Here is a 14197-nt window from a genome sequence, read left to right on the forward strand (position 1 = left end):
ACTGTAACTGTATGAGGTTAGAAATAGACTCTGTTACAAGATGGGCTTCTGAAGTCTTGGGTCCTTGAATAAAAAGGGCTGTGTTTTAGGACACACAATCATACATTGGAAACATGGTTTTTAAGTCATGTTTTCAAAGTAAAAGTTACGTTTTCAGTTTTCAGTGTATTTTTGCGCAAAAATACTCTGTAAACATGGTTTTTAATTCGTGTTTTGAAAGTAATTTAAGGTCACGTTTTCTGTGTATTTTTGCAGTATGTATTTGCACACACACTGCAATAAACAGCCTTTTTAGCTTTTAGGGCCCTCGGCCAAGGATAGAAGAAGTCCTTTGGACCTTTCTGTCCACTAGAAACTAGAAAGGTTAAGGCAAAGGCAACATCCATTTGTGCATCTCTAAATCTTCATTTTATTTATTAAATCGTGGGTCCACTACTACGTGACACACATGGTGAGGTTGTGTGATTGGTAGGGGTCTAAAGACTGTTGACTTATCCGTAATTGGTAATTCACACTTTATTGTCTTTCTCTCCTATCTTTTCAATACTTTTTTTTTTTTTTTTGGTGAATTATCTTTTCAATACTTGTGTGATGGCCTAATTATCTTTCCAATATTGGTATGATGGTCTGGGTTTACGATAACTTTAAGTGCTCGTTCGATCATTGTTTAAGGGAATCTTTAGTGACTTTTCCTTTTGAATTGCTACGTTTGCTTATTTTGCACCCGAGCACAATTGATTTTTCTGATTGTATTTTATCTTACTTTATTTAAAGGCCGATTTAACATAGACTATGCATCTAGACAGTAGTGTTATCCAAAAAAAAAAAAAAATCTAGATAGTAGACTAGAGAAAAGTAGAAAGCAATCTCGATCAACCGTAGTAAAAGCCTGTTTTTTGTAGCAATTCCATCAAGGTAGGGATGGCATGGCATTGAGGCTAGGTGAGACTAAAGGATTGGATTTTCATCTCTTTGTTTTACCTTGTCCCTGCATCACCCTGCATGGCTGGGCAAATTGCTTTGCCTCATCCCCACCCCTTGGGGCTTCAAAGGGGTCCGTTCGCTTTGCAAAACTTTACTTCTTGTTAATCTCTCACACCCCGTCCCAAACTTATTACAATTTTTTTTTTCTAAAGTCTGTTTCATTAATTTAAATATATTTGAAATTAAAATTAAATTTATTATATCATATTAAACTAATATTTAGTAAGGACTGAATATTATTATCTAAAGTGTTTAATAAGACAAAACACAATAAAACAAAAAGTCTTAATATTAATGCATTTAAATACTTATTAATACAAGCTAAATCTTTAATACTAATAGAGCATACTAGAGCAGGGTTAAGAAAGCCTAAACTCATCCTTGCCCCCTCTGAGGTGCGGGAAAAAAATCTTGACCCATTCCTACCCACCATCTTTGCAAATTGGGGAAAAGGAAAACTCATGTGAAGCAAAGCGAATTCAGGTGGGGTGGTTAAAATTTGTCATCTCTACTTCGAGAGTGTACATACTTTTTAAATAAATGTATAATCAAAAATTGATGTACGTAGAAAAAGATTTACATGAGGTTTAGAATAGAGTATAAGTAATGATGATCGTCTTCTTTCTATTCAGAGGACTTTGAGGTCGGGCACGAAAAAGCCTCAATTCTGATATATTTTTTCATAAGCTGGAACAAAAATAGGCAACCTGGGCAAAATGGGAGTAAATAGTGTCATAACAATGACATAAACATACTCCCATCTCTATACATCAACATTCAAATTTATTCTCACACAAAAATACACAAAACACCTACAATACAATATATAAGCAATTACTCCTCCCATCTCTATACATCAACATTCAAACATCAAAACATGAATTTATTTATTTTGACTTTCATCCCCCTCTTCATGCTTATTGTTCTTTCTTGCCATAGGTAGTTGAGCCAGACTTGTAGGCACCCCTATCCTCTGTTCCAGCATGGTCTTGCCCAATAACAAGCTGTTTTGTTTGCTGAGCAATCTCAACTATTGTTTCCCCAATAACCCCATCCTCCTCTCCTCCTTATCCATGTTCTTGCCTCTTGGGTTCCCTGAAAGGTTCCCTGGTTGACCTTCTCGGACGGTTTGGCCTCTTTTTCCACCTTCTCTTCTATTTTTGTTTCTTGAATTTGCGAATCCCATTTGTAATCTTCTCGCTGGTAAGCAACGAACTCAACGTTAGTATCAACCATAGGTGGCTAATAAATAATTGGTTGAATGAATTTTTTAGATCACCACAAAGGCACTTAGAAGGACAACATGATGAAAATTTAAACAAACTTCCATTTACTCTGAAATGTAATTTCTTTTTCCTCCTTGAATATGCATTTTCTGAATCTACTTCTGGGTGCGGACTGCTGAGTCTTTGATTAAATATGAAAGGACCACAAAAACTAGAAAATAATGTTTATTTTTACACTATTGAGAGGTGAACTACAACAAACCAACCAATGCTTCAGTAATTATTCACAAAAATCTTCCTCAGTAGCCAAATGTTGTCTTCTGCTCTTAAATTCGATCTAAATTATTGCCCAGACTCCTCTTACCCTGCTACATGTTTTCATAATCCATTTATGCATTTATACAATTAATACTAAAATCTTTGGCAGTTCTAAATAAATATATACCCACTTGTAGCAACACTAAATTAGTGATCTAGTTTTGCACATAGCATCAATTTAGTGTTGTGAAGCTGTGAAGGTAAACATGTAGAATTTGATGTTCAAAAAATCACATAATTGAAGGGCTATGCAACAGTAAAGATATAATATTGGTACAGACAAACCTCTCTTTCGGCTGATCTTATAGCCTCCAATTCTCTCTGAGCTTCTTCTTTCTTCCGAGCTGTATAATCTTTTGCACTCTCTCCTGTTGATATAACAACATCCTTTGCAGCAGACAATGGCTTGACTGCAAGCTCGTTAGCTACATGACCTGTATACTCTGCCGCTCCTTTAACAGCTCTGGCTGCCATTTTGGTTCCCTCCACAGCTTTCTCACACGAGTAATGCGCGGCCGTCCACCCTGCCACAGCTGCTCTATCCTTTGCTTCCACAGCTGTTTTCCCAGCATAATCAATTGCAACCTTGCCAGTTTCCGAAGTGACATCTTTTGCAGCAACAGCTTTCTCTTCAACATAATGGGCAGTGGTCTCCCCTGCATGCACAACCGTGTCTTTCGCTTCTGCTGCCTTATGTAACGCATAGTCCTTTGCTTTCTCTGTGGTCAATGCTGTATAATCCGCAGCTGTCTTCGCAGTGATTACAATTGTGTCCTTTTCTTGTGCACCTTTCTCAACTGCAGTGTCTTTCACAACCTCACTTTTCTCTAAGATTATATCCTTTAGCTTGTGCTCCCTTTTCTATTGCAGTGTCTTTCATAACACTAGTTTTTTCTACGATATCCTCAGCTTGTGCACCCTTCTCTGCTGCAGTGTCTTTCACAGCCAAACTTGTATTTAGCACGGTGTCCTTTGCTTGCGCTCCCTTCTCTGTGGCATACTCGGTTGCAGCCCGAGCTGTATTTAGGACGGTGTCCTTTGCTTGTGCACCTTTCTCTGCAATGGTGTCCTTCGCTTGTGCACCCTTTTCTGCTGCAGTGTCTTTCACAGCCACACTTGTATTTAGCACGTTGTCCTTTGCTTGTGCTTCTTTCTGTGTGGCATACTCGGTTGCAGCTCTAGCTGTATTTTGGATGGTGTCCTTCGCTTGTGCTCCCTTCTCTACGATGGTGTCCTTTGTTTGTGCACCTTTCTCTTTAATAGTGTCCTTTGATTGTGCAGCCTTCTTTGCCGCTAACTCAGTTGCAGTGCGTCCTGTATTGACGACTTTGTCCTTTTCTTGTGCAGCCTTCTCTGCCGCTAACTCAGTTGCATTGAGACCTGTATTGACGACTGTGTCCTTTGCTTGTGCAGCCTTCTCTTTTGCATACTCAGGTGTAGCACTCACTCCCTGGCTTAAAGATTCTTTTGCCATCTCATACCTCTCCTCCGCGGCCCTTAACGTCTCCATAGAATTTTGCTGCGCCGTTGCTCTGAACCTGGCAATCTCTTCTAGAGAAGGTTGTTCCTTTTGCTCTTGACCCTCTTCTATGTCTCCTCTATTCACACGGCATTCTTGTTTGGTTCTCATCTTTGTGTCACCTCCTAGCTCATATCCCTCTTCTCTGCTTCTCATCTCTGCGCCTCCTCTTCTCTCTTCATGACACTCTTCTTTGCTTCTCGTTTCTGTGACTCCTCTCTTCTCTTCAGACTTTTCCTTGCTTCGATCTTTTTTTTCAGCTTCACCTTCTCTGCCTTTAGCTTCCTCTGCACCCTTCTCGTCCTTGACAATTACTTCAAACTTTCCCACAGTATAAAGCCCTCTTTGCCCTCCTCCTTGACCTTCCCTAGCTTCAACTTCTTTGACTTCAACCATATTCCTACCCCTTGCTTCATCAGCATTCTTCTCTTTCTCATTCTCCTGGTAACTTTCTTTCTCATGCTTCACTTTATCCGCAAGAGATTCAAACTGGCAAGCCAGTTCATGGGTAGCTCCACCTACATCTCCTATAGCTTTTGCAGCACTAACCCTCTCATCTTTAGCACCCTCCACATGAGTTTCTATGTTGTCTGATTCTTTTGCTTGCTCCGCCAAAGACTCAAAGTGGCTCGTAATCTTTGGCACCGTATCTTTCTTTATGTGAATTTCTATCTCCTCGCTGGTGTTGTCTCTGCGAGTTTGCTCAGAAGCCATTGTATTCTAATTTTTTTTTCTCAGGTAATATTTCGATGTTTACGTTGATTGTAGATTTGAGTTTGGAAATGAAGGAGGTAGAGAATATTTTTTAAAAAGAGGCTATGGCGGTTTTTGAAGAGGTGGGCATGGACGTGTTTGCATGGAGTGGACATGTGGTGTGTGGGCTGGTGCAACGTGTTTGAGTCTGAGGAATTGAGTCAGCAGGTGTGCATTGAGGCAAGTACACACGTGTAGCTTGGTAGAGAGTTCAGGTTAGGATTGGAGGAGAAGGACTTATCTAGATGTATGCCACGTGGAGATCATAAGAGGTGCCACATGTAGTTCATTGGGCTGGGGTCAACTGGTCCACTCATGACAAGCCTTGGCTAGGAGACAAAGACAACCAATCCATAGATCCAATCTTTGTTTGAGGATTGTCGGATTGCATAGTGATAGTGCAAGGATTGTCGGATTGCATAGTGCATGAGCCTTTTTAATTGGGCCATAGATAATCAATGGCCATTGAAAGTTATGGGACTTTCTTCCGTTTTGTTTTTGTTTTCTTTGAATTTTAATAATTCGGAGACATAATCAAACAAAAATAGCCGAAGGAAAATAGTATTTAAGATGATTTATTAAAGAAAAAAAAAATATAGGCAACAAAAGGAGTGGCCTCATCAAACATTTGTTTTAACACTATTTATTTCATACATTTTATTACACACATAGTACACATTCACACAAAACAAGAGAAAATACGGTTTGAAGTCACAATTTTCAACTTCAAATAAGTGACTTCAAACCATATTTTCTCTTGCAATTTTTTTTTTTTTGGTTAGTATATGTATTATGTACATAATAGTGTGTATGAAACAGTTTTTTTTTTTTTTTTTTTTTTTTTTTTTTTAACTGATGTGCAAATGCTCATTTGCATTAATTTCCTGACCCCAAAAAAAAAAAAAAAAAAAAAAAAATTGTCATTCCATTTGGTTGGACACATGAGTGCTCAACTTTTTGTACGTCATTCATCTTAAACTTCCCCTCGACACTATTCAAATCAACGTTAGCAAGCAATGCCAAAATCTTACCCAAGACTACAAGAGCAAGTTATCCTTAAAAATATATTTGATTTGAACTTTATAGGATAAGTCGTGATGCTTTCTTTGGAAAGGAGGATTTAATGTTTTATTGAGGGTTCCCTTACCCCCCCCCTCTTTGGGCCAGAAGAAAAGTAGGGCTGTATTGAATTTATTGGGTCAAAATTGTATAGCACTTCCCTCATCGAGCTAAGATGCCCTCTTTGGACATCTTAGGCAGCCCAAAATAGTGCAGGCCAGTCCGCGATGATGTATCGACATAAAGGGCCTCCTTGCAGGGTGATTTTTTCGGTTGAACCAACTGGTTTAAATGATTATGACAGCCTTTCCAAGGCTTTTTATTGAGTAACTACTTTTGGTTGGAGTAATCACTTAAAACCTACAAGTTTCCCTGTTCAATTCGGAAAACACCCATGGATCCAACAAACAATCATTAAAGATGATTCAGCTTCATTATACCAAAGGTATTCTGTCAAGCCTTGTGTTGCTCAAGTTTGCAATGTGAGTCTCTATGTCACTTCTCTCAAAGAAAAAGGAAAAAAACAATTAATGAAGGGATCATGATCTTGGCTTAGCCCTTAAGTGAAAGATTTGAAAGTAATAAGTTCGTGGGCAATTTATAACAGTGCATGGTAATTACTAATTGCTAATTAGTAGTAGCATGTGGTATGTGAATGATAACTATGAGCTTTTTTAATTTGTAAGGGCATATATATATTGCTCACAATTCAAGGCAACTTTGTGCCCAAAAAATCTGCACATTTACATTTAATTGAAACATCAACCCTCTTATTGCCCACTTAAACAATAAAAATGGAAATTGAACTCCTAGAATTGAAATAATGGTTTTCTTTCTATATTTCAAACGTCCATTGCCCACTTTGTCTTCAACTAAAGAGCTCTGCATATAGGACCTCATTCCAAGTATCGGGCAGCCCCGGAAGACACCAATGGCTACAGTCATTGCCACTATGTTCACCACTATAGGCAGATGGGTGTGCATCTTTCCGATATTGTGAGAGTTTTGTAACATCTAGGAAAGTGACTGGCTTCTTAGTTCTGCTTAATACTTTGTTCACAACTGTCCAAGCTAAAGGTGTGCCTGCAGGGTACTTTAGACCAAAGAATGGTTGCTTCTCACCTGAGCATGTTTTTGATGGTTGATTCCAATCCCTGCCCCTAATTATGTCAACAACAATCAATCAAGTAAATTTAATTGCACTAATACATTATGATGTTAGTTTGCCTTACACAATGCTGAAATGAATGATAAAGAGTCGCAATTAGTGTGATGAAATAATAGACATCACTAAAGGTAATTATAATGTTCTTATCATCAAGTTAAGATACGAGTTGATTTTTGGTGTAAGTAAAATTTGAAACCCATTTATTTTATTATTTGAACTAACTAGAACCCATGAGATAATTATAATGTTAGAGAATGTAACACAAATTAAACTAAAACCAATTAAAGTGTGAACTTGAGGAAGGCTTTGCATACTCGTAATGGGTGGGAGAAATCCCTAGGAAGAAGACTTTGGTTTTGGAAGCATCAACATTTAGGTTGACCCATCTAGACCAAGTGGTTAGCCCTTTATAAAACGCAATCAGACGGTTCATATCTTTGTACCATTTGTTTCCCTCTTGCATATAATCCCAGCTGCAATAATAAGTTACATATATTAGCAATGATCATCGAACCTCTAAGCTAAAATTCCAAACCATATATATCCATTTATATGACAAAAATTAATTTTGATGAGAAATTGATGAGGTTAATCTTACGGTTGGGTTTTCCCTGTGTGGGTCCACCAATGCCATGTGTTAAAGATTAACATGTTCATGCCTTTCCATGCATTGCCATTCTTGATTGAATCAAGCTTCAAAACTCGTCCCGCCTTCTCATTATCAAGATCTACAAGGTATGGTGTGCGAAATAGCAATATTTTCACTCCATAATCCTGCACTCAGAAAATGTAAATATTCCATTATTTCATCAACTCAAAAAATTTGCATAATCTCTCTTGAGAAAATAATGAAATTTCTAATGCGTTGTTCAACAATCTATGAACCCACAAAAAAAAAAAAAAAAAAAAAAAAAAAATCTACGAAATTGTAAAGCTCAACAATTTCAAGCTCAATAGTTCACATAATCACATGTCAACTTTTGCATATTAAAGCATAGGACCTCATTAAGCGTTTAATAACGTCATGTGATTTCTCTACACATTTAAAAAAAAAAATTATTAATATAAATTGGTAAATTTCAATATATTTTTATTTCAAAACATAAAAGTATTAAAACTGAATAACGTTTTTTACAAAGCAAAAAAACTCCATAATCTTATTTTCCAATCTAAGAAAAAAAAAAATGGAACATAAAAAAGAAAAGAAAAAAAAGAAATATGTAATGTGAAAAAGAGGCAATCACAATTTTCTAATGTTAAAAGTTTGTTCTAAAGGAAATAGAAATAAGACTTTTAAAATTCTGATTGATACTCGAAAAAATTGGGACAATACGAAGAAGAGTTATTTTCTACTTGTGACTGAGAGTGACTTTCTCAGCTCCATAAAGTCTTAACATGTGCTTTAGTTAGTTCCAGGTTTAGATAGTTCAACTGATCTTATCAGAAAAGTTGCCAAATTAGCTACGTTGAAGATTCAGCTGGAAGAAAAGCCGTATAAGCAGAGAACTCAATTTAGTGCCACAGCCCACAAGTGGTCCTTACCACGATGTGGTCCTTTTATGAGGCTACTTTTTTTCCCTTCAAAATTAAGTCACGAATGTACAAACAAGTGCGTTGTGAAAAAAGCCACCAACCACGATTAAGGTTTGCATTTGGTTGAGTTTTGTTGAAATGCTTTATTGTTGATTTGGATAAGGTTTCTTGGGGGTGAAAAAAGTTTGAACAATATTATATTCCCAAACCAACAAACACTTCCTCAGCCCCCAAAGCCCACAGAGAAAAAAAAAACCAATAAAATTACCTAGGAAAATGTTAACAGAGCATCAATTTATAAACTATTTTTAACAATATTTTATAAAAAAATAAAAAAAATAATTAATTTTTAAGACCTTTTTTATATTTCTTATAAAAATAATATCAAAATTTTTCTAATATAATTTATTAATAATTGCTATAAGAGTACAAGTTAACATTACTCAATTATAATAGGGAAATTAATAATAGCTTGTTTATGTAGGGTCGTTAAAGCTGTCTTCTCTTCTCTCCTTTGTTCCTTTAGTTGTTAATTTACGAATAGATTTATAATGCTAAAAGCAATATAACAGCTGTCAATGACGAGTTGATGACATAGACTTTGGTCTCTCTCTAATAATGATACTAATATATATAGAAGTCTAGACTAGACCAGTGTCTTAATTTAGCCACCATTTGACCCGCCTATGATAGATACTTGATACTTTACATGTATAGCTGGATGGCTAAGTACTAGAGCACCAAAGATGATCAATAATTGTGACATAAATATCATAATGTTATTCAGCAAAAAAATGATGATAATGTTGATAGAGGCATGCTTATTTCGAAATTTCATAATAATAATAATATAATTTAAAATTTCAATAGTTATAATGAAAATCATAAATTTAAATTTTAAGAGTATCAAAATTACTAACCAGTTAAATTACAAAACTCATATTAATAATTTTTCGTTTAAAGAAATAGATAGTTTTACTCAATAATTACTCTTAACAAGACAATTTGAGAAAAACTAGTACAAACATAAACTAAGCCAAAACTACTTGGGCAATGAGAAGTCGTACTAAAATTAGAGTAATGTTACAGTCACAAATTATTTTACAAATTGTTAATATGATTAACTTTTTATTGGTTTTCATTTAATCATACTATTAATTTATCAATAACTACTCATCATACATCAATTGTAAATTTTTTTGTAAAAAAATTTGTATCTTTAACATTAATCTTAAAATTAATGAAAAATTTCATGTGCATAGTTTGAGATCTAAATACCATTTAATTTGTTCACACATTTTTTTTTTAACTTGCCCTGGCAGTTATAATTAACGGTATTTTGCCGCCTTTTATTTAAAAATATATATATATATATATATATTAAAGTAGAAGCGGTGAAAGTAAACTTTGTCTGGTTTAACGTTCAATCATTTATTACGAAATGCACATAATGACCTGACATGTCTCCGGCAAAAGTTAAACGGGGTACCACCAATCACGCTGCCTCTTTTAATGCTTAAACTCCAACACTCGCTCACAGACACACACAGTCACAGACAAACATGTAAGATTTTATTTAATGGGTTTTTACTCTCCACCCCCCACAATACTGTTATATATTCCTAGTACAGTGAAAAAGAGGACCTTAATTGTCAAATAAACAATTTGAAAATCTTGGCCTGCCAGATGTTCCTCTATATATATAGTCAAAATAATAATAATAAATTTTGACCCATGCTACATGTGATGAGTGAGTGTGAGTGTAGCTGTGTATGAATGAATAATTTCTCCAAACGGCAAACGCACACTTCAATTTAAAGCAATACTGAATGAACTGAACTGTGTACAACCACTCATATATATTGGCATAAATCAGAACTTTTTTAATTCAAATTTTCTTTTTAGTGGCAAAATTGGACTGGGAAAAGAAAATTTTAATTAGCGCCAAAAGAACAACTTTACCTTTGACAAAAGGTTGAGAGAAAAGGGAAAGGAAATGCATGCACTGTCACAACTATGATTGCTGTGCTAATTCAAAAAAAAGAAAAAAGAAAAAAGAAAATGCGCGCATAAGCAAAAAACCAGAAAACTTACATCAAATGTCACTGAAGACAGCCCATCTTTCCTTATGAATGTGGTCTTTGACTTTGGCACCGATGCGTGAATCATGCACGTTAAAGATTGAAACTGATTCAAACTCAGTGAGTCTCCCACAAACATAATCTTCTTGCCTCTCCACTTCTCCAAGAAATTTAACCCATTAAACCTGTTGTGCCAATTTAACACTCAATTACCCAATATATAAACTCATATGTATGTGCTACTTATTTATACCATATGCAACAAAACCTTAAGCCCAACTTATAGTCATAGATATGCATACTATATATAACAATGTGTTTTTGAAGTGTGAAATGTGAAAATGGCTAAAAAGGGTACCTGGGTATGGCACAAGAGAAAGGTTGCCATCTGTATTTGAGGTACGAGTTATCAGGGCGGCCATACTTTTGGCAGTTGAATTGTGCATCTATGAAGGGGCAGCTAGAGGAAGAGTAGAGAGGGTAGGAAGCATCGTAGACCCATTTTCCACGAGACAAATTGCATTTACCAGCAAGTTTTCTGGCACTGAAATTTTTTGTAGCATTACTGAGGGAAATGAAATCTTCAGCTCTTGCTTGGTGGGAAAACAAAATCTGCAATACAAAGAGAAACAGTGCTTGGAAGAATAGGAGGAAACCCATTTCCTTGGGTTTCGATTCAGAATTAATAAATAAAAGGACGAGGAGTAATGAAAAGTTGTCTGCAGCGACTGCTTTTATAAGCAGACTGGACAGAGAGTCAGAGAAAAACTTTTCCTTTTACACCTTTTTTTTTTTTTTTTTAATTTTTTGACTGAAATTGTGAAATCAAAATTGGATGGATTGTTGAAACTCTGACATGTGGGGTTGGGTCCAATCCATGCTTTGAAAATTTGGAATCATGATGAATTTGATTCTAAAATCATGCGAAACATTTTCCCACCAAAAAAGATACAGAGGACATTGCTTTTTAAAGTTAATTACTTATTATGTATGATTAAAAAAAAAAAATTCCTTTATTGCTCATTTTCTTGTAGCCAATAATACAAACAACCCTCTTTTTTTTGGGTAAGCGATTATTCAAGATTCAAAAGAACCGTTTTCAAACGAAAAAATAATATAAAGTTATAAAGTCTAAGGCAAATTATCATATTTGCCCTGCAGTTATATATGTTTCATGCATATTATGTCCTTTGAAATTTTAGGTTTGGGAGTATAATATCTGATCTGTCGCAGTACTGTTCCCATTAAGACACCATTGATGATCCCACAAATCAAAATACCAACCCCATAATATCTCTTTTTTTATTATTATATTTAATTGTAAACAATAATTTTTTTTGGATAAATAAGGATTAATTTTATTGAAAAACAAGAGGCAGGGGAGCATAATTAATGTATTTATTATATCTTTTTTTTTTTTTGGCAAACTATATATATGAAATCCTAAAAGCCTAGAATGTATTTATTATATCTTTGTCGATGTCATGAAGTTCCGAACTTACAAGTCACATCCCCTTATTAAGAAGTGTATGTGACTTCTAAGCGACGTAAGGGGTTGGAATTGGTTTGCATTGAGAATTTGAGACACTTTGAATCGTACGCCACTCACTCCCTGTAGAAAACTCAACAAGTGTGCCTAATGCACTGGCTATTTTTTTTTTTTGGGGATAAATATGCACTGACTAAAAGCATGCGTGCAGTTGCTCTCAACATTTATCTTTGATGTTGTAATTGATTCCTCACGATATTAATTAGTAGGTTATTTTCTTTGATATATATATAAAAGGTTAGGTTCAAATTACACCTGGTATAACTCTAAACAATGGTACATTTTTCAATATTTTTTAATTGGATTCAAATTTTGACAAATCCATTATTAGATTATATTATTCTTGTATATTCTCCATGCTTGCGAAATTTCGAGATGATCAAAGATTAATAGCCATGTCATCAATCAATTGTTTAAATTCAAGTTTTTATAGTTTAAAATAATGCATAAAGATGAATTTATAAATCGAATGGTAAATAACATCCAATTAATATGAAAATTGACATGAATGTTAAGAACATATAGAACATGTAATTCAACAGTAGGATTTTCAAAATATGAATTCTAAACAATGCTACACTTTTCAATATTTTTTAATTGGATTCGAATTTTGACAAATCCACTCTTAGATTATATTATTCTTGTAAATTCTCCATGCTTGCGAAATTTCGAGGTGATCAAAGATTAATAGCCATGTCATCAATCAATTGTTTAAATTCAAGTTTTTATAGTTTAAAATAATGCGTAAAGATGAATTTAAGAATCGAATGGTAAATAGCATTCAATTAATATAAAAATTGACACGAATGTTAAGAACATATAGAACATGTAATTCAACAATAGGATTTTCAAAATATGAATTCTATGACAAGTTATTGGGTGGTGTAACATTATTTAGAGTTACACCTGGTATAACTCTAAGTAATATTACACTAATAAATATTTTTTAATTGGATGTAAATATTAATAAATTCACCGTTAGATTACATTATTTTCGTATATTTTCCATGCTTACAAAATTTCAAGGTGATCAAAGATTAATAACCATATCATCAATTAATTGTTAAAATTCAAGTTTTTGTAGTTTAAAATAATACATAAAAGATGAACTTGTGGATCAAATGGTAAGTAACATCCGATTGATATGAAAAGTGGCATGCATGTTAAAAATATGTAGAACATGTAATTCAACAGTTGGATTTTCAAAATATTAATTCAATAGTAAGTTATTGGGTGGTATAACATTTACACTAGGTGTAACTTGATATGTATATATATACACACACACGCTTAGAAAATACATGTGCTTTTCACTTCTAGTTTCAGTTTCTAGTTAAGTTTTAATATTTTTCCTTTTCTACCCAAAGGAAAAAATTATCATCATAATCAAAGATTTTTTTTTCTAAAAAATAAAACAATAAAATTGAACCAGATTTAAATCCTACAAACATGGCACAGAAGTATTTTTAAACAGGGGCATAGTTAGAAAATTTTACTTGTGGGGGCCAAATTGCAGTATTGGTATATTAACTGTGGGGCCCAATAATTTATGGGCCAGGCCCACTTGCTCATGGAGAGTCCACAGGCCCAAGCCGAAAAAAGTTATGGCCCAAAGCTTAAAAAATATAAGGCCAAAGATGGCCCAGAGACACAGCCGAGGACGGTTTAGTCCTCGGCCGACCCAAAGCTCCCTTAAGAAGAGGGGTAAAAAAGAGGAAAAGGAAAATTGGTAAGAAGATCTAAAATATCTTAGGTAAGTTACCCTTATTACCCTCCCCAGATAAGACTCTGTACCTAACAGAACCAGATTCTTAGGCTTTATCAAACCATCCCCAACAATTCCGGGATTAGACTGACGGGACAAATAGCAGTCCTAAAAAAGTTGACCCTACACGTGGACGAGGGACAGCGAACGTAAGCTAGTATAAAAGAGAAGATAAACTAATCAGAAAGGGATCCCCATCTCACTTCCTGGGAAAAACTCCAGGGATGAGAATGCCCAGACAA

The 14197-nt window shown here is 34.8% G+C and overlaps 2 protein-coding genes across 2 annotated transcripts; both read right to left on the reverse strand.

The window, feature by feature from the left end:
* Nucleotides 1-1657: 1657 nt before the first annotated feature.
* Nucleotides 1658-4816, reverse strand: LOC126696344 (seed biotin-containing protein SBP65-like). Its single transcript, XM_050393101.1, is given in 5 exon segments — nucleotides 1658-2066; nucleotides 2068-2226; nucleotides 2319-2421; nucleotides 2776-3362; nucleotides 3364-4816. Coding segments are annotated over 5 exon segments (2412 nt in total). The 5' UTR covers nucleotides 4762-4816; the 3' UTR covers nucleotides 1658-1901.
* Nucleotides 4817-6473: 1657 nt separating this feature from the next.
* On the reverse strand, nucleotides 6474-11360 carry LOC126695665 (protein trichome birefringence-like 39). Its single transcript, XM_050392495.1, has 5 exons — nucleotides 11000-11360; nucleotides 10655-10826; nucleotides 7626-7801; nucleotides 7342-7500; nucleotides 6474-7019 (listed from the first exon to the last, which is right to left on the reverse strand). The coding sequence occupies exons 1-5, from the start codon at nucleotides 11299-11301 to the stop codon at nucleotides 6728-6730; spliced, it is 1101 nt and encodes a 366-aa protein (XP_050248452.1). The 5' UTR covers nucleotides 11302-11360; the 3' UTR covers nucleotides 6474-6727.
* Between the last annotated feature and the right edge of the window lie 2837 nt (nucleotides 11361-14197).

The sequence above is a fragment of the Quercus robur genome, chromosome 8, assembly GCF_932294415.1.
Source record: "Quercus robur chromosome 8, dhQueRobu3.1, whole genome shotgun sequence".
NCBI classification, from domain to species: Eukaryota; Viridiplantae; Streptophyta; class Magnoliopsida; order Fagales; family Fagaceae; genus Quercus; species Quercus robur.

What these genes read in the sequence shown, in the direction of transcription:
- LOC126695665 (XM_050392495.1), bottom strand. Translation starts at nt 11,301, where the DNA reads ATGGGTTTCCTCCTATTCTTCCAAGCACTGTTTCTCTTTGTATTGCAG. An exon ending in CACACAGGGAAAACCCAACC is followed by an intron (nt 7,501 to 7,625) that starts GTAAGATTAACC and finishes TTATTATTGCAG; the next exon opens with CTGGGATTATATGCAAGAGG. An exon ending in ATTTCTCCCACCCATTACGA is followed by an intron (nt 7,020 to 7,341) that starts GTATGCAAAGCC and finishes TGACATAATTAG; the next exon opens with GGGCAGGGATTGGAATCAAC.